The 27,024-nt window shown below is 40.7% G+C and overlaps 2 protein-coding genes and 1 long non-coding RNA gene across 6 annotated transcripts in view; 1 reads left to right on the top strand and 2 right to left on the bottom strand.

Moving 5' to 3' along the window:
* Window positions 1-7,207, bottom strand: part of OXCT1 (3-oxoacid CoA-transferase 1) — a 123,015-nt gene extending 115,808 nt beyond the window's left edge. For both annotated transcript variants that reach the window (XM_082723300.1, XM_082723299.1), the window contains exon 1: window positions 6,891-7,207. In XM_082723300.1, coding sequence (XP_082579426.1) covers window positions 6,891-6,968 — 78 coding nt within the window. In that variant the 5' untranslated portion in view covers window positions 6,969-7,207. The remainder of the gene's footprint in view (window positions 1-6,890) is intronic.
* The window catches only part of RIMOC1 (RAB7A interacting MON1-CCZ1 complex subunit 1), a gene marked incomplete at its 3' end in the record, with an annotated part of 38,894 nt that continues 17,639 nt past the window's right edge, over window positions 5,770-27,024 (top strand). The window contains exons 1-9 of one of the 3 annotated variants that reach the window (XM_082723302.1): window positions 5,770-5,885; window positions 5,977-6,013; window positions 7,728-7,789; window positions 10,117-10,174; window positions 15,839-15,909; window positions 19,322-19,395; window positions 24,607-24,684; window positions 25,754-25,941; window positions 26,104-26,341. In XM_082723302.1, coding sequence (XP_082579428.1) covers window positions 15,881-15,909; window positions 19,322-19,395; window positions 24,607-24,684; window positions 25,754-25,941; window positions 26,104-26,341 — 607 coding nt within the window. In that variant the 5' untranslated portion in view covers window positions 5,770-5,885; window positions 5,977-6,013; window positions 7,728-7,789; window positions 10,117-10,174; window positions 15,839-15,880. Of the gene's footprint in view, window positions 5,886-5,976; window positions 6,014-6,368; window positions 6,746-7,131; window positions 7,148-7,727; window positions 7,790-10,116; window positions 10,175-15,838; window positions 15,910-19,321; window positions 19,396-24,606; window positions 24,685-25,753; window positions 25,942-26,103; window positions 26,342-27,024 lie in introns of those variants that run through there. The other 2 variants (XM_082723301.1, XM_082723303.1) reach the window with 2 other exon arrangements.
* Window positions 13,838-26,168, bottom strand: LOC309860864. Its single transcript, XR_014309675.1, has 3 exons — window positions 26,097-26,168; window positions 14,960-15,005; window positions 13,838-14,108 (listed from the first exon to the last, which is right to left on the bottom strand). It is a non-coding gene; the product is annotated as an uncharacterized lncRNA (long non-coding RNA).

The following is a 27,024-nucleotide window of genomic DNA, read 5'->3' as shown; positions in this document are numbered from 1 at the left end:
ACCCTGACCCATTCTTTAATCAATGAATGCCTCCTAAGGGAGCAAGTAAGGAACAGTACACAAGAATACCCCTGCCCGGGGCACCTGGGTGGCTCAGTGGCTTAAGTCGCTGCCTTCAGCTCGGGTCATGATCTTAGGGTCCTGGGATCGAGTCCCGCATCGGGCTCTCTGCTCAGCAGGGAGCCTGCTTCCTCCTCTCTCTCTGCCTGCCTCTCTGCCTACTTGTGATCTCTCTCTGTCAAATAAATAAATAAAAATCTTTAAAAAAAAAAAAAAAAAGAATACCCCTGCCCATAAGGCTTGGAGTTTATAGATGCTGAGAAAAACAGCAACTATTATCTGCAAGGAAGGCATGGCTAGTCTTACCACAGTGACCTGTTTAGGCACATAACAGGTTATCTAGTGAACATTTATCAACAGTTTGTTTTTAAACAGTTTCCCTCCCTATGCTTCATCCACAACATGGATAGGAGATAATTAGAGATGACTATGTTGTAATCATTCATAATAATTATCACCTCTCCTTTACTCTTATTATATATTCAACCTAAAAAGGGAGAGAGCAAAGAGAAAGGCTCCTGACTCCCCATATGCCGCCACCACAAGAAGTTCATAAATGTAGGCTCACACACACTGCCTTATTGGTCTTTGACAGACATCCTGTGGGGTCAAGGTAAATCCATTAAGGAGTTTCTAGCATTCTTTTCTTCCTCTATAAACTTCTTTCATAAAAAGTATCCAATAGTACAAAAGCCTATTTCCTTTAAGAGAACAATACTGAAGGTCAAATGAGAGCTGCCAAAGTAGAGGTTACCTAGATGACTTTTGTCCCTTTAAATTCAACCCTGGTTCAGGTCTGGTGTAGAGAGTTGTCTATTCCCAGTTGTCTCTTCCTGGTGGGAAATACATGGCAGCAGAGCTAGCAAGGAACGAGCTTGAGCTCCAGAGAGCTTAGTTCTCTGTCCTATCCTCAGTAGCAAGGGTTTACTGGATTCTGTTTAAACACACAGGTACACATGCAAATATATATATATTTTTTAAATCTTGGAAATAAAAAGTTCAATAGTCTCAATAAAGAGGCCAAAAGATGAATCATAAAGTCGAGGGTATCTGCTCAAAAATAGAAAAAGAAAGATACAGATATTCTAATCCTACCAATTCATTTCACAGGTCAAGTTTTTGCAACTGAGCAAGTTCTCGAAATGTACCCAACAGTGTGTTAAAGCAAGACCAGATCCCGGATTTTAGCCTTCATCACAGCATCTTTCTACCACAATCTGCTACTCACCATGATTTTCAAAAGCCCTCAATCTTATCCTACTTCAATTTCATTATTTACAGCAACAAATCTTTATGAATGCCCTATTTTTTCATGAAAAACTCTATTGTCTTCTTTTCTAAAGAGTGAAGTCATTGCTCTGTACACCTTAAACTGATACACTATTGTTTTGCCAAATACATCTCAATAAAATTGGAAAAAGTCAAAGATACAATAAATAAACAAATCTTAATCTGTATCTCTTACCAAATAAAAAGGGGTGAAAAGTCAGGGCCTGAGCAGGAGGAAGAAAATAAAAGAACTCTTCTACACCTAAGTAGTCAGGGGTTAAAATCACACTGAACTACTTATCCGTAAACTGAGAAACACGAATCCTACAGAGAGGAAGTTAAGAGAAAACTCATTTCTCCTACAGATCCAGGAAACTTTTCAGATTCACAAAGGGAAACAAAAGTATATAAGCACAGACTTGTCAGGAATTCTGTTCCTTTGTTCCAGCTGATAATTAGTGTCCTCATTACAAACAGAAATTATTAAAATGCTTGCCCCACACCTTAAAAAAATACCTCAGAACGGGGAGCCTGGGTGGCTCAGTGGGTTGAGCATCTGACTCCTGATTTCAGTTCAGGTGATGATCTCAGGGTCCTCAGATCCAGGCCCACGTCCGGCTCTGCACTCAGCAAAGAGTCTCCTTGTCCCTCTCCCTCTACTCTTCCCCCGACTCACTCTCTCTCTCTTTCTGTCTCAAATAAATAAAATCTTTTAAAAAAATACTTCAGAAGTATTTTAAAAAAGATTCAAGTGTTTCACACTCATCCAGATCATCAAAAGCTTAAAGAAATAAAAATGTTTGCAGGCAATGTGAGAATGGCTCAAGATTATGAAGAATTTACACCCAACTTTGGTGTTTTTTTTTTCATTTTTCACACATTCAGTTAATATTTGTTGACATTTGTTATCTATTTGTTATACTGACATTTGCTATCTATTTGCTAAGAAATCAATAGTGTGACATAATGGGCTACTCTCCAGTAATCTCGGGGTCAAAATACCTTTGTTTCAAATTCCAGTTCAGCCACAATTGCGAGAAACTGGGAAAATTGCAAAATCTGAGTGTAAGGGGTGCCGACTTTAAGTAATGGATTAAGTAATGGTGCATCAGAACCACACCACTTCAACTGCAGAAGTTGCCCTGGGGTTGTTAGCTTCCTTTAAGCCATGCAACCCTCTCCATTCCCCACCAGGGCAGTACAATTAACTTGCCATTCACTGGGCTTTGGTTTTCACATTTAACCCCCGGCCCCCCACACTCACCTTACCTATATACACAAGCATGTATTACTAATTCTACTAAGAGTTTTTTTTTACCATGACCCATGCTATAGCAAATTAATCCATGCCATCCTTGCTGAGGGTTTTGAAAACTTGAAGATTACTTTAACATGTTTGTCTGTAGTTAAGTATGCCATTCTAAGTATTGAGAAATGACTGGGCAACCTGGCCATATAAACACGGGTAGTGAGGCAAAGAGGAAGGAGAATGTCTGAAACACCAGAGTGTTTCCTGTGGATCTTCAAGGCTTGGAGCCTTGGCGGCAGCCCAGAGAAAGCCTCTAGGTTTGTTTTCTGAACAGGCTTCGTCTCTGCCCACATTCTCTCCCATTCTCCCAGCCTCTGGGAGTTAAGGAGTAACACTGCTGACACCCCCTAAGACTGAGCAGAGGTGGTGTCCTTTAAGGAGTAACACTGCTGACACCCCCTAAGACTGAGCAGAGGTGGTGTCCTGTTTTCATAAATAACTGAATTCAAAGTGAGGTTCTAAACTGCTTTAATTGACCTTTACTTTCTAAAATGCTAAAACAGTGAGGTGAGAAGATTCAAGCAACATCTACTACATAAATAAATAAACAAATAGCCTTCAAGTCGGCAGAGGTCACTAAAAAAATGAAGAGTAATAAATTATACGGCTTCAGCATCTAATGTATTCTGGGGATGATTTTTCTCACCAAGGTCTTCCTTTACATTTGGGTAACATTTCATTTTGTTTTTTCACTCTCCCACCTTCAGCAAAATTACGTTTTATGGCGCCCCTAGCTTCTGCTTTACTATTGGAGGAAGAAAATAATAATGACTATACTGCAAAAGAACAGTTAAGGTCCTGAAAGATAAAAAATAATCAAAATTCTTACATTGCCTTTTTTTTTTCTATTTAATCTATTTCTCCTTTTAAAATTCTCTCCATCTTCACCCTTTGTCCTCTAGTTCAAATCTTACATTTAGAATTTGAGGACTGAGTACACTGTTGAGCCTAAATTTTATCTCATGATTTCCCAATTCAAAATCTCCTTCTTGTCTAACCACTCCTACCATTCTTTCTTTTGCCTAAATTTATTTATTTATTTTTTTGTCATTCAATACTCCACAACTTTAAGAAAATATATACTTCCTTCTGAAGGTCTTTCAGGGAAAATCCATACAGCATACTGCTTTATTTTTAAATGAATCTTATCTTAATGATACAGAACTGTACACCCAGGTGTTATTTACCTTGTTACCTTGCAGTTAAAAAAATCAGGACACAGGGAGACTGATACTGCCCACTTCAGTATCAAAGTTTGATAAACAGAAGTGGGGAGAAGCCATACGGAGAGAGATGAAGATAACCCTGTTGGAAGGTAAAGGCAGTAACATGCAGGTGGATACACGCACTTGGCAAGAATATGGCATCAGTGCCAAGTGGAGGTGGTAATATGTGTTGTAACGCTTACCAATGTCAAGAGTGAATTGACAGTACCAGTATCTGTTAAAGGTGGATGTTTACCTTACACTAAACACTACCAGTTATGCAATTATGACATGAATAAATAAATCACAAAGACCCTACAGGGAGTTACTGACTTAAGGCCAATTCTCTAAAATTGTAGCATACTGTTTTTGAGGGAACATACATGTTCTTTTTATTCTAACAATATAGTGTTGCCCAGCACTTGAAAGGAGCAGAGGTGAAGTCATGATGCATTCTTCCCGGTGTATCAGAAAGCTTGAGTTTGCCAGGAGTTAAAATACTAATGAGGATGGGGAACTCAGAAAGAGGAGAAGCTCTCTGAGAGCTGAGAGGGGCCAAGCCCAGGGCCATGCGGGATCAGGCCCCCATGGAGAGAAGCTTGTGAAGATCAGGCTGGAAAGGAAGACTGGGGAAGGCCTTAAGGACCTCACTCGAGATTTGACTTCTTCCTTCAATGAGGAAGGGACACCAAAGCTTTTGAAACAGAGATGTCAAAACTCATATGAAAGCCTGAAACAGGAAGAGGCAGAGGAAATCATTCTTTCATTCACTCATCCATTTGTTCAAAAATATTCATTCTGTATAAAATATATGAAATACTGGAATACAGCGTTGAGACAAACAAAAAACCACTCAGGCATAGTCCCTGCGCTGATGAAAGTTGCAAACTAGCAAAGGTAACAGTCATTAAGTAATTATAAAAATTTAAATACAAATGTTAATATCTCATCAGGGAGCTAAAAGGAAGAATCAGATAGTTGCTGGGAAAGAGCGCTAAGGACATCCCCAAGGAAATTTCAGCTCAAGGTAAATACAGGACACTGGTTATCCACTGGAGGCGGAGGCAAGAGGGGAGGAAAGAAGGGGTCCAAGATTTCCCTGGATGGATATGGATGCTATTGGCCATAATGGAAACAGAACAAAACAAGGGGGGAAACAATCACTTTATGACTGGTTCACTTTGGGTCAGAAAGAGCTTGAAGGACTAAGTGTCATCCAGGTGGAATGGATTGATAAGTTGTACCAGGGGAGAATGGAATTGGTAAGAAATCTGGGGAAAAAAACAGATTCAAAGAAGAAAGGCAGGTAAGTGTTAATGGTATTTTTAGGAACTTCTTCCAGTAATAATTTTCCAAAGTGAATAGAGAATAGTATTAAATGCTCCTTCTGAAACAGTAATGGAGGAAGAAAGAGAACTTCGGATGGTGTACTCAAATCTAAGTCCATGCCAATGACTCTGAAATGTAGTTCTCAGACTAACCGCATTAACATCATCTGGGAACTCATTTATGTAAAGTGTGGGACCCCACACGGGACCTACTAAATCAGAAACTCTAGAGTTGGACCCAGAATCTGGTTTGCTAAAACCTCCAAGTAATCCTGGTTCATTAAAGCTTGACAGACTTGCCTAACACACACACACACACCCATCTCATCTGTCTCCTAAGAGTTTTGCTGGGCTTCTAAAGTGGTTTAACGCCATAGGAAAGTGAATAAATAACACTTAGGTAAATAAGTAACTACCAAAAGAGGGAATGTTTTTGACCTAGATCCAAGGGTATCGCAGTGTCCTGGTCTGCATATTTCAGCACCCGCAGCAGTGTCACTGAAGGTCAGTCAAGTGCCCTTTTAATAATGCTTTATATACCCAAAGCTACCAGCAATCACCAAAATGCTTCCTAAAATGCATTTATGAATAAAAGGTCCCAGTTCTAAATCATCCCATATCATTTACCTAAGGGGCTTACTGGCCCCTCTGCGTTCACTGTTCTCAGAGACTGGATGCGGGAAAGACAGAGCAACTGGGGCGCGACAGTTCCCTGTGAGCACGCACCTTATGCAAGATACGCTTTCAAGCTCGAAACTATTTAATGCGCTACTAAATAAAAACGCCACTTTTCGTTTTCCCCTAGGAAGGAAGACGCTCCCGCGATTACGCTGATAGCCAAGGTAAACCACCCTCCGGGACCTAGCACTCTCGGCCTGTACTGGCCTCTTAGGGCTCGGGACAGGGACCGCACCTGGGCGTGGGCGTACAGGTAGGGAGAGTCCAGCGGGCGTGCGGGGGGGGGGGTGCTTATCAACCAACAATCGCAGTGAAAAGTGTCTCAGGATACCACTTGGTGGAGAGCTGGCACTAAGGGCGGCACAATGTTTGCTAAGAGTTTGAAAATGGAAATCCTCCAACCCGGATGCCTGCGCCACAAGAGCGCGCGCGACGGGGAAGATGCCCAGACGAGCGCTCCCGGCGGGTTCCCCTTCTCCTCGGCACCGTGCGGCGCAGCCAAATGAGGGAGGACAGGGAGGGCACGACCTTCCACCCCGGCGACCCCGAGCATCCGCCCCCTCCGCGGCGAACCTGCGCGGACCCGTAGCTAACCCGCTCCAAAATCCCCAACGCGAGGCGCAACCTGTCCCCAGCTGCCCTCACCCTTGCCTCTCCCTCGACCGGGGCACCCTCCCAGGAGGCTGCCCGCGGGGCGGAGATGCGAGCCGAGAGGACGCATGCCCCAGAGGACGCGAGTGAGCCCTGAAGGGCGCCGCGCCGCTGCCAGACGCCCTCCGGCCTCCTTTCCGCCCCTCCGCGTGCTCCCACGCCTGGTCGCGCCCGCCCCGGGGCAGCGGCTGCAGAACCGCGCAGAGGCAGACACCCGAAGGGGCAGCGAGGCAAGGCAGAGCGTGGTGCGTCTCGGTGCCCCCGGAGATGGCGCCACGGATGCTAAGTGGAGGGGTGGAGCGGGTGGGTGTAGTCAGGGGAGAACGCGGGCACCACGCGGGGTTTCGTCTGCGTCCTGCCGGCGCGTGGCCTTCTTCGCTGCCACTTTACCTTGGACCAGACGCCCCCGGTGAGGCGGGCGGAGGCGCAGAGCGGGGACCGGGCGGAGAGGAGTTTGAGGGCCGCCATGTTCCAGGCCGGGCGTGGAGCAGGCGACGGGTTGGGGCGCGCGCGTGAGGGTGTGGGAGCGCTGCCGGGCCCGGCCGCGTCGACGCGGAGGGAGGGAAGGGAAGACGCTCGAGGGGCGGGCTGGAGGCTCGACCGCGCGTCGATGACGTCCTCCCCTCCCTCGCCCACTGAGGCTGCAGGTTTAGAGAGACGCGGGGCTGGGAGGGGCCCGGCGGGGAGCGGGAGCCGGGTGCCGCCGGGGCGGTCGGCGGGGGAAGCGCCGCCGCCCTTGGGCGGCAGTGTCCGTTGCCCGCGCGTTCCAGGCAGCCGCGTCGGCGCGCACTTGCTGCTGCAACCCCTCATCAGTCCGTTAGCTTTGAGGGGCTGCGGGGGCTTGCTTTCCCCAAGGTCTGCGGTGAGGGTTGGCCTAGCCTTCGGGCGCCCCAGGGTCTGTCTCGGAGTCTGTTGCTTTTCGGAGACAGTGCCTGGCACCTGTGTGGGCTGCAAAGGGGATACCCCCTGGAGGTCCCCTACTTCGCTTACCCATCCGGGCAGCGTTCCCATTTCTTCCATTTCTCAGTCCCCTCTCCCCACACTTGGCCCTGGCTTGTGTAAAGTTAAGTTTGCCTTAAGAACCAGCCACAAGCCATGTCATTAGGTGTGGCCAGGGAAGCCTAGGCAACACTACCTGGACAAGAGAGACTAGGTTAGGGCTGGGCCTCTGGGACCGTCTCTTCCTTCCTTCCTTTCTTCCCCATCATCCAAGTCTGTATTTTTCAGGATTTTTCTGGCACCTGAGTCCCAAAACCTCCAGAGATTACTCAGCAGCTGTAAACATGCAGGTGTGTATACCCCTGGGCATACTGTCCCTGGGCAAGTTACAATAACTTTCCTGTTTCAGTGCTCTTATCTGAACATTTTATTTTATTTAAAAAAAATTTTTTTAATTTATTTGACGGAGACATACACAGCAAGAGAGCGAGCACAGTAGGGGGAGTGGGAAAAGGAGAAGTAGGCTTCCTGCTGAGCAGGGAGCCTGATGTGGGGCTCCATCTGAAGGCCCCAGGATCTTGACCCAAGCTAGGCAGACACTTAAGGACTGAGCCACCCAGGCGCCTCCTCATCTGAAAATTTTAAATCTCAGAACTATCTAAGATCTACATGAGATAGTTCACGGGAAGCTTCTGGCTCTGCTATAAACAATAAATGTTAGGCATCATTCAAGTTGCAGTCCTGAACTGGTATGGCAAATATATGCTCTCAAAGCCTTATCTTTTGAACAACCCCTTGAGGACATGAGCGAAATCTGATTTCTTCAGAAGTATCCTCTTAGCAGATTAGAAGGACCAAGGGGAAACTCAGTAAAGGCTTTATTTTATTAAATGCTAACCAAGTCCTGGGAATATGGGTGTTAGTTTTGAAACAAAGCAAAGCACACAAGGAAATTAAATGATACCTTAGCTTCCTCAGCAAGTACACCTAATGCAATGAACAATCATGGTCCAGCTTCAAGTCTCTCCATAAAAGCATTTGCCCTTTTATTGTATTCTTTTAGCTCCTTTTCCCTCATGGATATTATCATTTTAATCAACATCAATGAGGGAATAAGATACCAAGTTAGACTATCCAATTACAGTAAGAGAAATTAACTTAGTAATGCTCTATATTTTCAACACATCTTAAGAAGTTGGATAGAGGGGTGCCTGGGTGGCTCAGTGGGTTAAAGCCTCTGCCTTCGGCTCAGGTCATGATCCCAGGGTCCTAGGATCAAGCCCCACATTGGGCTCTCTGCTCAGCAGGGCGCCTGCTTCCTCCTCCTCTCTCTCTGCCTGCCTCTCTGCCTACTTGTGATCTCTGTCAAATAAATAAATAAAATCTTTAAAAAAAAAAAAAAGTTGGATAGAGCTGAAACTCGGGTATTAGAACTTAAATCCCATTACTAGTCCTAATACAGCATACAGCAGTTATTGTACTGTAGCTTACAGAATGTGAAAAAGCTGACATTCACGGTTGGGTCTGTCTGCTTTCCCACTTTCGCCCTTCCAGAGGGCATACGAAATGGAAAACGACTTTGGCAACTTCATCTAACTGTGGTCATATGACTCACTCTTCTTGGCTGGTCTCTGTTGCTCTGGCTAAATTAAAACACACATTTCCAGTCTTGTACTCTGTGTGACTCTAATTCTTGTGGGGGGAAAAATCACCCTCACTATGGTCAAGACACTGTACTATTTTTTAATGGTTCAATGGCTGTGTTTTATACATTTTATCTAACATAGGAGTAACTTGAACAAATTACAGAAGAGTTCTGTACACATTTCCCTCCTGGTTCCACAAAGCCATTTCAATTTTAGTCTGTGAAAAAACCGATTTTTTTTTTGAATATCTGAATTTTTCTGAACTAATAAGAATGGTTCCCCCTTGCTTTAAAGGACAGCTTGTGGCAAATATATTCTGGAAACTTTGTGTAATCTTGCACAGCTTAATTTACACATTCTCAAAAATTGGAAGAATTTAATTGAATTCAAAGCTTTTAAACAAAAGGCCTGATTCCAGAGACTCAATAAGGAAAGTTTATTTTGTATGATGTCATTTTATATATGTGTATTTATATATGTATATCTTATGTTGTTTTTATATACATATACACATTCATTTATATATATGTATGTGTATATATGTGTATGTGTGTGTGTGTATATATATTTTCCCTCTCTGTCGAATGAATATAGACAATTTGTCAAAGTTAGATTGTAAATTGTCATTCTCTGCTTGAGAGAATTTTGTTTAAATTATCCTAAGATGCTATTTATTAGCATCATCTCTCATTACTGAAAGATAAGACATCCTGCCCTCACATTTGATGGAATATTTACTCCTCCACACTGATAAACAGGGGCATTTGAAGACTTGTTTTTCAAAGGTTGTTTGACTGGCTTAACTAGTAATGGGAATTTTTACTAAGTCATTTGAGTCAATTAAAAAAAAGAATGTGTGCTTCATTGTATATAATGGTTTGTTAACATAAAAACAAATCCCTTCAGAGAAATAATTTTCCTCTAGTGGATTTGAAAGACAGAAGTTTGAAATTTTACATAAATCTGTAAATGTATTGTTTTATGATGCAAATCATCATCTCCTAATTTACTTCTTTTGTGTGTTTTCATAGATTCTTTGAAGCAGTGCCTTCTATTAACTAATGTGCATTTAATATTCAGTGGATAAAAGTAAGTTAAATTTTACTTACAATGTAGGGGGAGAAAAGGTAAAATAAGTACATGAGATGTTTGTAGAGGGTTCAACTCCAAGAATGAAAATGAAACTTATGTTAAGGTGCTAAAGAAACAAAGGAGCAAAACACACCAAAGCCATTTTGTACGCATTCACATCTGATTGTTACTTCTGCTTAAAACCCCTCAGTGGTTTTCCCCACTGCCTTTAAGATCCAAAATTCAAGGGCACCCAGGTGGCTCAGTTGGTTAAGCCTCTGCCTCCCTGGATTGGACTCTGCTCAGCAGGGAGACAGCTTCTCTCTCTCTCCCTCCCTCCTGTTCCTTCTTGCTTGTGTGCTTGCTCTCTCTCTCTCTCTCTCTCTCTCTCTCTGTGAAATAAATAAATAAAATATTTTTTTTTTTAAAGATTCAAAGTTCAGGCTTCCTACCCTGGCATAGAAGGGGATCATCTCTTCTGGTTCTCCTTCCCCCTGCATTAATTCCTTTATATATCAAGCTATTCAGCATTTGCCTCTTGACTTCCTCAGGATGAATTCACACAACAAATATTGGTAGCAAAAGTTAAAGCACATGGACTCTTTTAGCCTGCCTGGGTTCAGATATCGGTTCTGCTAAGAATTCTCTAACTCTGGGGATCACCGTGGATAAGAGTTTAAAAAGAGCCACAGAATGCAAGATGTAAGCTCATGTCCAGACCAGCATCTGTTTGCAGTATTCAGGTGCTAGAAGGTTATACCTTGTGAACTTAACTATTTTTCAGATGCTTTCTGATCTGGAAAATATCAGGCAGGATTCAAACCCTGGACTATACAGCATTAAAGATTACTTTTATCTTTATACCTCCCTCTTTTATGAGATGCCTTTGAAGCTGACCCTCAGACCTACGTTTCCCTTATTCCGCCCAAGCGCCCAACTTCAGTTTCAGTTTCTCTTATCTGTTTGATTGCAGTCCCTTCCTAGATAAACTTCCTTTCCCTCTCAGAGTTAACCACCTCTTAAATGATCACTTCCAATACAACTCTGGTCTTCTCACACACTCTCCTGAACTTTTCAGGAATCCTCATAGGCTACAAATTAAAGTTCAACATTCATTTGTAGCCATCTCTCTAATCCAGGCTCAGCAAACCATATAACCTTAATGATTTTATAGAAGTACTTCAGAGTTCCACACACATTATATTTTGAAATGAAATCTTAAATTGTATTCGAGCTACTCTGTCAATTCTAACAAATCAGTAGCATGTGCACTCAATTGTGAATTATCTCTGATTTCAACATACTAACGGTTACCAGATTGCAGTTAGGAGGCAGATCTTTTTTATTTTTTTTAAAGATTTTATTTATTTGTCAGAGAGCGAGAGGAGCGAGAGTGAGCACAAGCAGACAGAATGGTAGGCAGAGGCAGAGGGAGAAGCAGGCTCCCGGCTGAGCAAGGAGCCCGATGTGGGACTCAATCCCAGGAGGCTGGGATCATGACCTGCGCCGAAGGCAGCCGCTCAACCAGCTGAGCCACCCAGGCGTCCCTAGGAGGCAGATCTTAACAAAGTTTCTCTGTCCTCTCAATGCCTATGCTAGAACTTAAAAAATAAATAAGTGTTAACAAAGGTAGAGGCTCTGTACTTAGCTTTTTATCATTTTCACTTTTGCATGTTGACTCACATAATTTTATATAGATGTATAATACTTGGATGCTCTGCTCAGACAGGTCTACTGCCTAGCATTATTTCTACAGCATACTAGTTTTTCAACAAGAGCACCTAAAGCACTTCATGATAATGTCATATTATGGATAGGATTAGAAGTTGTCTTCAATTTTGGTCACTTAATATATATTTGTATATGCAAACAAGAAGTAACCAATATGATTAATGATTGACTATTGAAGCAAACACTTTCTGCTACTTTTAAGCTTCTGATCGGCTTTAATTGAAACAGATTTTAAGGATTTTAGGGCAAGCTGTAATATAAATCAGAATTTTCTTAGTATTGTGCACCCAAAAGAAAAACAAAAACAAGAAAACCATCAGGCATAACTCCATGGTTGTGAAGTTTTTGTTCATCAAAAGAGTTTTGTTATCTTCATTGACTTCATTTATAACAGAAAAAATATTTCACAATTAAAATGAAAAAATCATTTAAATTATAAAGTACCACTTTTATGATATTTTTATTATATATACATATTATTATGTATCATATGTATTATATATACATATTATATATGTATCTTTATTATATATTATAATAATATAATATTTTGTATTTGTTTTATAATATTTGGGTTATAAATACATTTTTACTTTAAAGTAAATGTTTACTAATTATTTGGGTTGTAAATGCAATTTTATTTAAAAGTAAACTATGGCAGCCCACATTCTGCTCCCTGTACATACCAAGGGCCTTTTGACATGGAGTCTTTGCTCATGCCTTCTTTCCTATTATTAAAATAAAATGCAAAGAGGAGACCCAACTTGAAAATTCCCTAAGCAAACAAAATCATTTAAGCCATGTAAGCAAGACTAAATCCTGTTTAATTAATGTAAGTGAAACTTAGGACATTTCTTATAAATGCCTCTGATAATCATAAAATAAACAAGCCATCTTCCTAAAATGGTATAAGATAGTCACTTAAAATTTTTATTAAGGTATAATTGACATATAACATTATTTTAGTTTCAGTTATACAACATAATGATCTAGTTAACAGCCACCACCACATACAAACAGCATGTATTTTCTTGTAATGAGATCTTAAAAATTACATACAATATAGTATTATTAGTTACAGTCACCATGCTATACCTTACACCCCATGATTTATTTATTTTATAATTGGATGTCTGTAATTTTTGACTCCCTTAACCCTTTTTCCCTATTCCCTACCCCTTCTGGCAACCAGCATTCTGTTTTCTATGACTTTGGGGATTTTTGTTTGTTTTTCATTTTTTAGATTCCACATGCAAGTGAGATGGTATTTGTTCTTCTCTGTCTGACTTATTTTACTTAGCATAATGCCCTCAAGTTCCCTCTCTGTGGTGGTAAATGGCAACAATTTCTTTTTTATGACTGAATTTTGTATATATCCATATACAGAAGATGTATATATATATACATATGTATAAAACAATATATCACATTTTCTTTAACCATTCATCCATTGATGAACACATAGACACAGGTTGCTTCCTTGCCTTGGCTATTATGAATTATGCTGTGTGAACATGGAGATGCTTGTAACTTTTGAGTTAGTGTTTTCTTTTCCTTTGAATACCCAGAAGTAGAATTGTGGGACCATATGATATTTCTATTTTTAATTTCTTGAGAAAACTTCATCCTGTTTTCCACGGTGGCTGTATGAATTCATATTCCCACCAGGAACACACAAGGTTTCCCTTTTCTCCACATCCTTGCCAACACTTATTATTTTTTGTTTTTTGATAACAGCTGTTCTGACTGGCATGACTCAATGTCGTTTTGATTTTTGCATTTTCCTGATGGTTAGTGATGTTGAGCACCTTTTCATGTACCCTGTTGACTGGACGATTGATTATTTATTTATTTATTTATTTTTGTGGCCCCATCCACTAGTTGTGCTCTAAGAAAACTACTAATGCCTGCAATAATATATTTCAAAAAAATGCTGCCAAGACATTGTGATACCCTTTATTTCTGTATTATGTTCCATGATTATTATTTTAGCTGCTCAGTAGAGCAGAATTCAGGGTCACTTATCCAGGCATAAGGAACCAATCCATTATATTATAGTACATCCTTTTTGAAAGTTTTATTTTGCCACCACTAAAAAGTAAAAATTTCAAGTGTGTGTGGAAATGTTAAGGATAATTGTAAAAAGCAGAATTCAAACCGTATAACGATCACAGCTTTGTGTCATATAGTTTCATATACGGCCAAAAACTGGAAAAGACCACTGAAAAAATGAAAAAAAAAAACATATAATGAGAGCAGGACTTTAGGTATTTTCTGTCATTGTTTAAAATATTATGTAACTTCTAGTTGACTTTTTTTTTATTATAAACATATATTTTTTATCCCCAGGGGTACAGGTCTCTGAATTGCCAGGTTTACACACTTCACAGCACTCACCAAAGCACATACCCTCCCCAATGTCCATAACCCCACCCCCCTTCTCCCACCCCCTTCCCCCCAGCAACCCTCAGTGTGTTTTAATAGCACATACATATAGGTTTTTTTAAGGTTTTATTTATTTGACAGAGAGAGAGACAGTGAGAGAGAGAATACAGGCAGAGGGAGTGCTAGAGAGCGATGCAGGCTTCCCGGGGATCAGGGAGCCTGATGTGGGGCTTGATCCCAGGATTCTGGGATCACAATCCAAGCTGAAGGCAGACAATTAAGGACTGAGCTACCCAGGCATCCCTATATATAGAGTTTTGATGTGAGTTCAAAATAGCCTTATTTCAGGATCTCAAGGTATGTGTACCACTATATTCATTGCAGCATTATTCACAATAGCCAAGATGTGGAAGCAGGAGAAATATCCATTCACGGATAAATGGATAAAGAAAATGTGATATAGGGGCGCCTGGGTGGCTCAGTGGGTTAAGCCGCTGCCTTCGGCTCAGGTCATGGTCTCAGGGTCCTGGGATCGAGTCCCGCATCGGGCTCTCTGCTCAGCAGGGAGCCTGCTTCCTCCTCTCTCTCTCTCTATGCCTGCCTCTCTGCCTACTTGTGATCTCTCTCTGTCAAATAAATAAATAAAATCTTTAAAAAAAAAAAAAAGAAAATGTGATATATACATACCTTACAAAAGAAGGAGATCCTGCCATATGTAACAGCATGAATGCACCTGGAGGACATTGAAGTAATGCTAATTGAAGTAAGTCAGCCACAGACAAATACTGTAAGATTCCACTTATATGAGGTATCTAAAAACAGTCAAATTCATAAAAGCAGAGGGTAGAATGATAGCTGCCAGGGACTCAGGGAGGGGGGGAATGTGGGAGTTGCTATCCAACATGTGTAGAGCTTCACATATACACAATGAGTAAGTTCTAGAGTTCTGCTGTACAACACTGTGCATGTAGTTAATAATACTGTATTGTGCAGGGGCGCCTGGGTTGCTCAGTGGTTAAGCTGCTGCCTTCGGCTCAGGTCATGATCTTGGGGCCCTGGAATTGAGCCCCGCATTGGGCTCTCTGCTCAGCAGGGAGCCTGCTTCTTCCTCTCTCTCTGCCTGCCTCTCTGCCTGCTTGTGATCTCTCTCTGTCAAATAAATAAATAAAATCTTTTAAAAAATTAAAAGAAAATACTGTATTGTGCAGTCAAAAACATGTTAAGAGGATCTATCTCATGTGAAGTGTTCTTTTTCTTTTTTTTAAAGGTTTTATTTATTTATTTGGCAGAGGGAGAGAGAGATCACAGGTAGACAGAGAGGCAGGCAAAGAGAGAGGGGGAAGCAGGCTCCCTGCTGAGCAGAGTGCCCGATGCAGGACTCTATCCCAGGACCTTGAAATCATGACCTGAGCTGGAGGCAGAGGCTTAACCACTGAGCCACATATGTTTATGTATATAAACATATACATGTTTATATACTTCCTGTGTATAATATTTATACGTATTCATATGTATATACATACAAATATATATTTCCAGTTTGGTAACTAACTTTGCCTTCTCCAGTTCTAACCCGGGAATCCAGAGGAGCATTTCAGGAGACTGAACATGTGGCGACCCACAATGGAATGGCAGTGATAATCTTCCAACGTGTATTTCTCTATAGATGAATGGGGGTTGCAGCCTTTAAAGAAAAAAATCTACATGTACTTCAGTGATAAAAAGCTATTAAGTTGGAAAATAAATAAATCAACACGATAAACATCTCCCCACTTAAAAATTATTAATGGATACTAGCCAGTTCCCTGTAGGCTTGAGCTGTGACTTGAAACATGGCTACCCTCCAGGCATAGCTACACTGGGTTTTCTGCCTATCTCAGAGTAGCCTGCTGTCTCATTTATTGATGTCTAACAAAACACTTCTGCTAAAAGGACAGAATGGACAAATATTACTGATGAGTCCTAGAGCATAACCAGTCTAAAAGTGTTAAAGTGCTATTTTACTAGAATGCAGTTAGGAGAGTAGTGGGAGGAATTCACAGATACCTTTACCTAGAGATACTACACAGCGGTCATAAAGAATAAGAGGGATCTACATGTACTTACAGAAAAACTTCACCAGGATATATTTTGAAGAAATCAAGTTGCAGAATAATGTGTATTATGTGATTTCATTTATGTAAAGAGGAATAAACCAAAATTATATATTTGTGATATTCATATGGAAATTCATAGAAAGATATCTGAAAAAAACAAACAGTGGTTATTCTAGAAGGTTAGAGAGAGTAGGAGTCCAAAGTGAAGACAAATTTATAATTTTCCATCTATATGCATTGCCTTGTTTTAATTTTTACTGTAGGTGATTGTATACTATTTGTGTAATTTTTTAAATTAATCATTATCCAATAAAATTTCTTAAGCTCTTAATTATGCAGACTTTGAAATATTAAAAAGAATGACACATTTCACTATCTCCAAGACATTGAAAAGTCAAAAAATCAGATTAAAGCTCTATGACAGTAAGAATCTACAAAAAAAAGAAAAATTGCTTTTGTTTATTCATGAATGCCCAGGAGAGTATTTATAGAAATTTCAATAGGAGTTACTTTTATTTCAGGTGATTTGACTTTCTTCTTTATGCTGTTATAATTAATACTCTTATTTCATTGTGAATAAAAAGTTATATAACCTCCACCTTCTTTTTGAAATATCTATAAATATCTGTTCCCTAAGAGGTGATAAAAACAATTTTAAAATTTGAAGTTATCAGACATTTGTTCTAGAGCAGGTTCTCTTCTATACAGCAGCAGTATAAGAAGAAATGAAATATATTCCCTTTCATGGGACAAGAAGTCTAGTTCTGTTTTATTTATTTATTTGATAGAGTGAGTGAGAAAGAGAGAGAAGGAGCAGGGGTAAGGGTAGAGGGAGAAGGAGAAGCAGACCCCCCACTGAGCAGGGAGCCTGACATGGGGCTCTATCCCAGGACCCCAGGATCATGACCAGATCCAAAGGCAGACGCTTAACTGACTGAGCTGCCCAGGAACCCTAGACGTCTAGTTTTTCTAAGAAATATTTCTTTGGCATTGCTTAGAAAAGAGCTAGAATCTAATGATTTGGAAACAAGAGAGTCATGTTCTTGTCATAATGAAATGAATAAATTAAAAGTAATATCTTGTGTTTTAGAATAATCTGTGGCCCTCTTTTCTGACAATAATTGGATAGGTATGCAATAATAATTGAATTGTCTATTGAAAGTCAATCCTAGTAATAATAAAACTGGACTCTCTGCATGTAAGAGAGGCTTATTTTTACATCTTTTTAGTTGAAGGGTGGGGCAGGAAGAGAAACAGAAGTATTCCCCATAGCCAGATCTTTTGTAAGGGTACCATTCAAATCATGATAAAAGGAAAATATTAAAATTATAAATATATATGTCACTAACATCAGAGTGCCAAATAAATAAACAAAGAGAGAAACAGACCATTGAATAGTAATAGAGACTCCAATATTCAAATTTAAATAATGGATAGTATAACTAGGTAAAAATATCAAAAGACTTATCAACTGATTTTCAACAAAGGTGCCAGGACTAGTCAATGGGCAAGAAATAGTCTTTCCAAGAACTGGATATCCACAAGCAGAATTAAGTTGGACCCTTTATTCATACCAGAAGCAAAAATTAATGCAAAATGGATCAAAGACCTAAATGTAAAATGAGCTAAACTATAAAATCCCCAGAAGACACAGATGAATTTCATGACCTCAGATTTGGTGATGGGTTCTTAGAAAAGTAAGAAAAACAAAAAAACATGAGCAGCAAAAGAAAAAGGACACCATTAAGAAAGTGAAAAATCACCTATGGAATAGGAAAATATAGGAGAAAATCATACATCTCACAAACGATTTCTATTTGGAATATATAAAGAGCTCTTACAAGTCAATAATAAAAATTTTAATGGCCCATTTAAAAATGTACAAAGGCTCTGGATAGACATTTCTTCAAAGATACACAAATGGCTAATAAGCACATGAAAAGATACTCAACACAATTATTCCTTAGGGAAATCCACATCAAAAGCACGATACCAGTTACACCAGTAACATCCCAGTAGGATGACTAAAATCAAAAAGTGAAGTAATAGGAAATGTTGGTGAGAATGTTAGGAAAATAGAACCCTAACATAGTGGTGGGAAAGTAAAATGGAAAACAGTCTGGCAGTCTGTCAAACAGAGTTACCATATGACACAGCAGTTCATTTCTTACCCTAAAAAAGTGAAAACATAGGGCCACACAAAACTTATACAGAAATGTTTATAGCAATATTAACTGCCAGAGGTGAAAACAACCCAAGGTCCCATCAACTGATGAATAAACAAAATGTGGTATATCCAAACAGCAGAATCTTATTTGGTAAGAAAAAGGAATGAAGTACTAATGAATGCTACAAAAATGGATGAATCTTGAAGACGTTGTATAAGCAAAAGCAGCTAGTTATAAAAGACCGTATGTGATTCAATTTTTATGAAATACAGCACAAGCATAGGTCACATCCATTATCACAGAATGTTCTATTGGACAGCAGCATTCTGCTGGCTGTCCTTTAGACATGAATAATTTCTAACAAGTCTTTTAAGAGCTGGGAGCAAACAATTAGATGTTGGATTCTTATAAGAATCGGGAATGTAAGCAGATTTGATGTCAGAAAGGAGAAGGTGATATGATAAAAGCACAAAAAGTTTTTTTTTTTTCCACAGAAAGATTTGAATCTGCCACATAGCTAGCTCTGAAGCAGATGAAAGGGCTACGAGTTAGGGAACGTAAAAAATGCAGCTCTAGGAGCTGGAGAAAAACAGGAAACAGATTCTTCCCTGGAACTGCGAGAGGCAGTGTGCCCTGTTGGCACATGTTGAAACCGATTTTGGAATTCTGACCTCCAGAGCCATAAGGAAATAAATGTGTGTTGTTTTAAGCCACTGATTTTGTGGCAATCTTTGACAAATATAAACCCAATGGAGGCCTTAGCCAAGTTTCTTTGCCTTTTCTAGGTTCTGGATTTTTTCTAGACTACTCACATTCCTTGGTTCATCACCCCCTTTCTCCATCTCCAAAGTTGGCAAAGGTGAGTCCAGTTCTCCTCTGGCATCACTCTAACGTCTGCCTTCCTCTGCCACTTTTCACCCTTGTGATTATAACGGGTTCACCCAGATAATCCAGGGTAACATCCCTATTTTAAGATCAGCTGATTAGCAGTCTCAATTCCATCTGCAACCTTACTCTTCCTTTGCCATGTAAGGTAACTTTCACAGATTCTAGAAATTAGGATGTGGATGTGTTTGTGGGACTATTATTGTATCTATATCTACCACAATGGGTCAATTATTTTTTTAATAAAATCGAATATATTGGGGGCACCTGGGTGGCTCAGTGGGTTAAAGCCTCTGCCTTCTGCTCAGGTCATGATCCCAGGGTCCTGCTTCCCCCGCCCTCTTCTCTGCCTACTTGTTATCTCTCTCTCTGCCAAGTAGATAAATAAAATCTTTAAAAAAAAATAAAATAAAATCGAATATATTAATCAAGACTTTGGGTGGATAGTTGCTCACCTCTCCTTGGAAAGGAAAGGAGGTAAAATATTCAGAACTTTGTGTCTGTTTGGGTGGAACTGGAATGGGGCTGAGTGAATAGGATTCAAGAATGATTCCAAGATAGGAGCTGGGGTATCACAGATGGGGTAGGAAATGATAATCCCTGGATTGGACATTTTAAATTTGAAATACCTATGGCATTTACAGCTGAAATGCCCAGTAAGTGATTTCATATAACAGTATATGGAAGTATGAAGCTCAATGAAGAGGTTTAGGTTGGAGATAGGATAGATTTGGGTGTCATTGTATACATTGTATACATGATGGCCAAATCATGAGAGTGAGAAATGTTAAACAGAGCAGAAACGATGTGAGAAGTAAGAAGAGGAGATGGTGTTCGAACCCAGGTCTCTCATAGTCTGAGGGCACAGTTGGTAACTGTGTGATATAAAGCATCCCCAAAGGGCCAGTGATTTTGGAAAGTGGAGAGATGGGCAAGAAGGTGAGAGTGGTGGAATGATCAGAGATCTAGGAACCAAGAGAAAGGAGGTTCTAATTTCTACTCTGCCACTCGCTACTTGTGGGAAATTAAACAAGTCATGTAACTTTTTCTGAGTTTCAGGTTTTTACCTATGAAGTATGGAAAATATTTATATCTACCTGCTTCACTGAGTTGTTGAGACTTAGAGATAAGGTGCAAGAATTTTCTGGGAAGTTAAAAGTGCTATACAAATAAAAAAAAGTGCTATACAAATATAATTTATTTGAAGAGTAAAATAATTCCTTTTGTTCTTTTTTTTAAAGATTTTTATTCTTTTGATAGCAAGAGAGAGAAAGGACAAGCTGGGAGGGGGGCAGAGGTCGAGAGAGAAGGAGGCCTTCTCTGGGCAGGGAGACTAGTGTGGGCTTTATCCAAGGACTGTGAGATCCTGACCTGAGCCATAAGCAGACACTTAACTGATTGAGCCACCCAGGCACCCCAAGTAATTCTTTTCTGATACCACTACCACTCTGATTTACTATGTGAGCTCTAAGTCATGCTGTATGGACCAAAATGTGTTTTTGCCTCAAAATCTGAATTAGAAAAAAATCACATATGTTATATTAACACATACACACACAAGATATATTATGCAGGATATATGTACTGGTATGGTGGAGGGGGTTTGGTAAGACTGAAAAAAACAATAGAAGACTATCTGCACAATACCACTGGTGTTAAACCATAAATTGTGCTCAGATTAACTGAGCAAGGGTGTATTGGCCTTTTAGATAATTTTCTGTTAGGGACTTGAAGAATCTGAAGTTTTTAATCTGTATCCATTTAGGAAAACTGGTTATAACTCACTGGGAATAGGAATAAAGGATTGATTAAGACCATGAAGGCCAGGTGGGACAGGAATGAGGAAGGAAAAGCCAGACAGAAGAGGCTGCTTAAAACCATGTTAGAGCATCACCTAGACCTCCTGTGTATCTGTCGTTATGGGAGAGCAAGATTTTCTTTCTGGCAGTGATCTCAATCTCTCTGCTTTTCAGACATCGTAGGCATGGCAAAGGGATCAGGGATCATACAATAGTGAACATTTGTGATTTTGCTGCTCAGTAGCCTCTGATCCACCCTTTTCTGTGTACCGGCAGTTTTTAAAATAAAACTTCCTTTCTTTGCTTTCAGGTCTAACAGTTTGGCAGGGAGGGGTGAACCCACCTGCTCCAAGGGACAGTGATCCCCTGGGGACAGTAATGGCCTTAGGGATGAGCAGCTGATCACATTCAGGCATGTGAGGACCAGGCTCTTAGATTTTGTTCTGGTTGTTAGATTAAGGCTCTTCTTCTTCTTCTTCTTTTTTTTTTTTTAAGATTTTATTTATCCATTTGACAGAGAGAGATCACAAGCAGGCAGAGAGGCAGGCAGAGAGAGAGGAGGAAGCAGGCTCCCTGCTGAGCAGAGAGCCCGATGCGGGCCTCGATCCCAGGACCCTGAGATCATGACCTGAGCAGAAGGCAGCAGCCCAACCCACTGAGCCACCCAGGCGCCCAAGGCTCTTCTTTTTGACTGGCTTATAATTTGAAGAATGGGAACCCAAAGCTGCTGGCAGCCTTTTGCCACCATTGGTACCACCTTGAAAATGGCGCCAACAGAGAACCAAAGGCAATAGGCAGTTCAAGAGAGACCTGGTTCTAATGCCTTTATTTGGGCCTCTGTTTTTCAGTTACATCATTTAGCAAATTTTTTTTTGTTTTTAGCTTATGCCATTTTATGTCTAATTTCTTATCAGTTACAACAAAAAAGCTCCCAGTTGATTGTGGCTGTGTTGGAAAATATCCATTCTTGTCTCTTTCCAGAGTAATGGAACTATGGTGACCAACTGTCTAACATTGAAAATCCTGTGTCTCGTGGAAGCCCTAAATTCCAGACAAACTAGGATCACTGGTCACACTAGAAGGCTCATGGGTTGCTGGGAATAAAGCCTACATTTTTCTAGCTTATTATATCCTGGTATGGCCTAGCTAGTTGGATATAAGTGGAAATGGTCAATGCAGCTTCCAGGAAATACCCTTAGGAGGAGGGAACATGATCTGCCTTTCTTCCTTTCTACTGGCTGGAATATGAATATAAAGCCTAGACTTCCACAGACCACCTTAGATCAAGAGCTGATTTCCTTCCTTAGGAAGGAAACACTTGTGGCAGAACAACAAGATGGAAGAAATCTGGCACCCTGACACCATGGAGTGCTTATACAACTCTGGACTGAAAACTTACAGATTTCTGTACTCTGAGAGAGCAATGAGCATCTGTCTTAAGCCTCTGTGGTTTTGTCTATAACTTACAACTAATTCTAATTCACTGATAGAATGTCGAATTGAAAAAAGCCCTTTCTGGTGTGCCTGGGTGGCTCAGTCAGTTAAGCATCTGCCTTCAGCTCTGGTCATCATCTCAGGTTCCTGGGATGGAGCCCCACATTGGGCTCTCCATGAGTGGTGAGTCTGTTTCTCCCTCTCCCTCTGTGAGCTTTCAGTCACAAATCACAAAGTTGCGTACTGCCATTCTCTTCCTCTAATGGTAGTTTTCTTAGATATGAGGCCTTTAATGGCTACAGCCTTTTCACAATCAGGCTGTGGGTAAAGCCAACATACAAAAAATGCAGAGCCAAAAGACTTGCAGAGAAATGGAGCTAGGGCTGCTGATTTAAGTCAGCATTGAAGCCTGTCCTATGTCTGGGATTCATTTTCCAATTCATTTATTTCCTCATTGTTTAGCTTGTAGTTGATTTTTCTGAGAACTGCAGTCAAAATTATTCTACCTAATAGCGCCTGGGTGGCTCAGTGGGTTAAACATTCCACTTGTGATTCCAGCTCAGGTCATGACCTCATGGTTGTGAGAATGACCTCCACATCTGGCTCTTTGGTGAGTGTGGAGCCTACTTAAGATGCTCTCTGTCTCTCCCCCTCTGCCCCTCCCCTTCTACAGTGTCCCTCTCTCTTTCTCTCTGCCCCAAAAAGATAAAGTCCACAATATTTAACATGGCATCAGAAGCCTTGCCTGATATGCCCCTACTAACATATACCCATTCTGTATTTTTTTTTTTATTGTGGGCAACAGAAACTGAGTCTAATTAGTTTCAGGATAAAGATATGGGAAATTATCAAGAAAAAGTTATCAAGAAAAAGTTGAGATATGGGAAATTATCAAGAAATTATCAAGAAAAATTTATCAAGAAAAAGTTGAGTAACCAAGATTTAGGGAGCCAAAGAAACCCAAGTCCTCCCCTAGGAACCTGTGTAGCAGCAGATGGGTTTCTCCCTGGAGCACTGACATTAGTATGATTAGTCCTATCTCTGTGCTTCTCTCTTCAGTGTTTCAAATGACCTGTAGAAAGAATCTGATTGACTTGGTTTCTGTCCGATTTTTACCTCTGGATCTATTATCTACCATTTGATCTATCTCCACAAAGGCCATTCTGTCTTGTTTATTACCATACACCTGTGCCTGGTATTGAGTAGGTGCTCATTAAACATTGAATTAATGAGCAACTAGGGATGCCTGGGTGGCTCAGTTGGTTGAATTAATGAGCAACTAATTGAATAAATGAATTGGCCATGGCCAGAAGACGGGGTCAATTAATATAGATATTGCCAACAGAAGCTCACTCCAGGGTTTGAAGTTTATTTCCATGGTTATGAGTGGGGCATCCACCTTAAGAGATAGCCTTAAAGCTCACCTTGTTCCACTTTCCCCCTCACACTAGGACCATTTGGCTTCCTTCCATTCCTCCAAACTGCCAAGCAATTTCCAAACTTAGAGTCATTGCATATGCTGTTACTGTTCTGGTTATAGATTTATTGACTATGAGCTCTAAATTTATCCTGTTTTGCCTCTTCTATGAGTAAAATAAATGAATGAATGGGCCCTTTAAGTATTTTTTGGTAAGCTGATATGATGTTAAACATTGTCAGTAGAGGGAACCAGAGAGACACTGTAAGAGACAAAAAGTCTTCCTGGTCCAAAATTTGATTAAACTTAATTAATTTCCTTTTAGCTAATTGGATTTTATCCAATTATATATTAGCAATGAGGATAATGGTACAAATAGATCAATCATTTATTTTAGAAGATAATTTGGTAGATTCATAATGAGTTATTAATTTCTTTGAGAAGTTTCTAAAATCTAGCATATTTTTACAGATTTTTTAAAAAAATAAATATAACTTATAAAGTTGGAGAAAATTACTCATATTTTCTTTTTTAGGACAGGGTTTCTTTGGCTTCAAGTATTTTCTTCAGTGCCTTTCGTGGTGGGGCTGGCTGTTACCTGTCTATATCTATGGTGAGACACTCTTTTTCAGATGCTTACTTTGGTATGGTCTTGCACAAATCACAATATTGTGTACTGTAGGGTTTGGAGAAGTTCACAGTCAAATTCTGCCCAATTTCTTCATCTGGAAATGAAGGGCTGTACTATATGCTCTCACATCCCTTTCAGCTCTCTGAAAACAAGCACATACTTGATTTATTGGTTGAGCAATAATTCCCAGTGCCAAGTATGCTTTCTACTAAAAGTCCATGGTTGTTGAATGAATTATTGGAATCGTAAATTTATTTAAAATGAACACAGAGGTGCCAAATGCTTATTAGAGTTTTGATTCTTTAGCCATACTGATCATAAAATGCAAACTTCCTGGCCTTTACATGCATGACAAGAGAGTAATTTACTGACAAGATAACATAGAATCTTAAACTAATAAACATCTGAATACTTACGATTCCTGTCCATCCACTATGTTGAGAGTGAACTGAAGGAGAAAGAAACTGTTATAAAGATCAACTAAGAAGCCAGTGTGATTAATCATTTATAAATCACAACACTATCACATTCCCTATTTTTAGTATTGCCTATTAAAGAAAAACTATCTTTCATAAAAAGTAAGATAGAGTAGAAATTTTTCAAGATGTACTTTGTCCAAATAAAAAACTAAACACGAGTTAAGATTTGTTTGGAAAGAATATAGAGAATGAAAAGTAGACATTAGACTCGTAGACTAAGTGCTTTAAAATTCATTCTTGAGAGTATGAACTTCACACATAATGAGCACATTGAGGGTTGAGGTGTGTGGCAATGGAACTTTTTGTAAATGCAAAATTTTGGTGCTACTGGACGCGAGACGGTTAAAGTACATTAATACAAGCCAGCCAACGCAGTTCAGAAATAAAACAAACCCAAGTGCTAAAATTAAAGATTTGGAAAAGTGACACTCAACAAGCAGACTAGGAACGCCCACTAGTATTTGGAGCGCCCCACCCAGACACACAATAACCCCTTGAAGACTTTTATGTGCCGCAAAGGGGCTGTCAGGCTTTCCATTTCTGACCAGGAGGTTATAATCATTTTATTTTAGGCAACACCCTTACTACAAGGCCAAATGAGGACACCCAACTTCCAAAGCTTCCCGTCTGCCCTACAGACTACAGCAGCCTCGGGCCAGAGACCCAACGGCGAGATCCGCCAGCCAACCACCTCCAGCCAGTCGCATCCACCCTCTCCTCCCAGCGCCCGCAGAGAAAGCTGGCTTCCCATTGGGCCAACGTGAGGGCGTGGACAGCTCCCCGATTGGTTTGGAGGAGGGGGCGGGAGAGAGGCGTACTCTGACGTCATGCTCGCCGCTAAAGTATACCTCTTGCTCCGGGTTATGGGAGGGAGGGGAAGTCGGAAAGGGAGAAAATAAACGGTAGTTTATTTACCCGCCAGTGTAAGCCCTCTTACGGAGCGGGGGTTCCGTCCCAGCAGCCAGGCGAGCTCCGCCCTCACGCCCCGCCTGCGCCGGGAAATCAGGTGACCGCGGGCTGGCGCAGTCACGTGGCTGGGGCGCGCCCGCCCGTTGTGGCCATGGCGGCCGCTGGTTCCAGTGTGGTGAGGCGAGTGGAAGAGCTCGGGGACCTGGCTCAGGCCCACATACAGCAGCTCAGCGAAGCCGCCGGCGAAGATGGTGAGGGAGCCGAGGAGAGGGGGGCGGGCGGGCCGGCCGGCCATAGTTCAAAGCTGGCACTCTATGGTGGTAGAGGCTGGAGGCTTCGGCCTGTGGTCAGTATAGTTCCCAGACCAGAGCTCCCCAGGGTGCTGGGCTTCTGAGCCTCGCTGCAGGGTCGGTTGTCCCCCTCCAGGAACTCACGTTCCCTTATGCTAGGGCATTTGCGTCGAAACTGCATCTTTTCATAACCCATGACAACCGCTTACATCTCAAATCTGTGCTGCTTGTCTTTATCTTGCTAGCGACTGGGAAAAGGTTAAGATCTGGATAAAAGTATAGAAGTTTAAATGAGTGTCTGAAGGTGTCTGGTAGTACACAAATCAGCAGTGCTTGTTTTGGATGCAGTGAAGATAGCTAGACGCGCCTACCAGTTCCACTTTTTCATTGCTACGTTATACATTTCTTCTGATTTGGATTCTGAATCCAACTGTAAATGGTATTCTACGGAAGAGCTTTACATTGGTATAGTTCAGATGATTCTTTCATATACATCATCTCAATTCTCATAAGGGCTCTGTTAGCATTAGAACACTTGTTTGGAAGTGTCTAAATGGTTTTCTTCGGACAGACTGGCTTAGAAAATTACCTGGACTGTTACTTCTTCTTCTTCTTATTTATTTATTTATTTATAAATTTATTTT

Source organism: Mustela nivalis (genome assembly GCF_964662115.1).
Source record: "Mustela nivalis genome assembly, chromosome: 3".
In the NCBI taxonomy this organism is placed as follows: Eukaryota; Metazoa; Chordata; class Mammalia; order Carnivora; family Mustelidae; genus Mustela; species Mustela nivalis.
The sequence above is the reverse complement of the archived record's forward strand: the minus strand, read 5'-3'. Positions and strand labels throughout refer to the sequence as shown.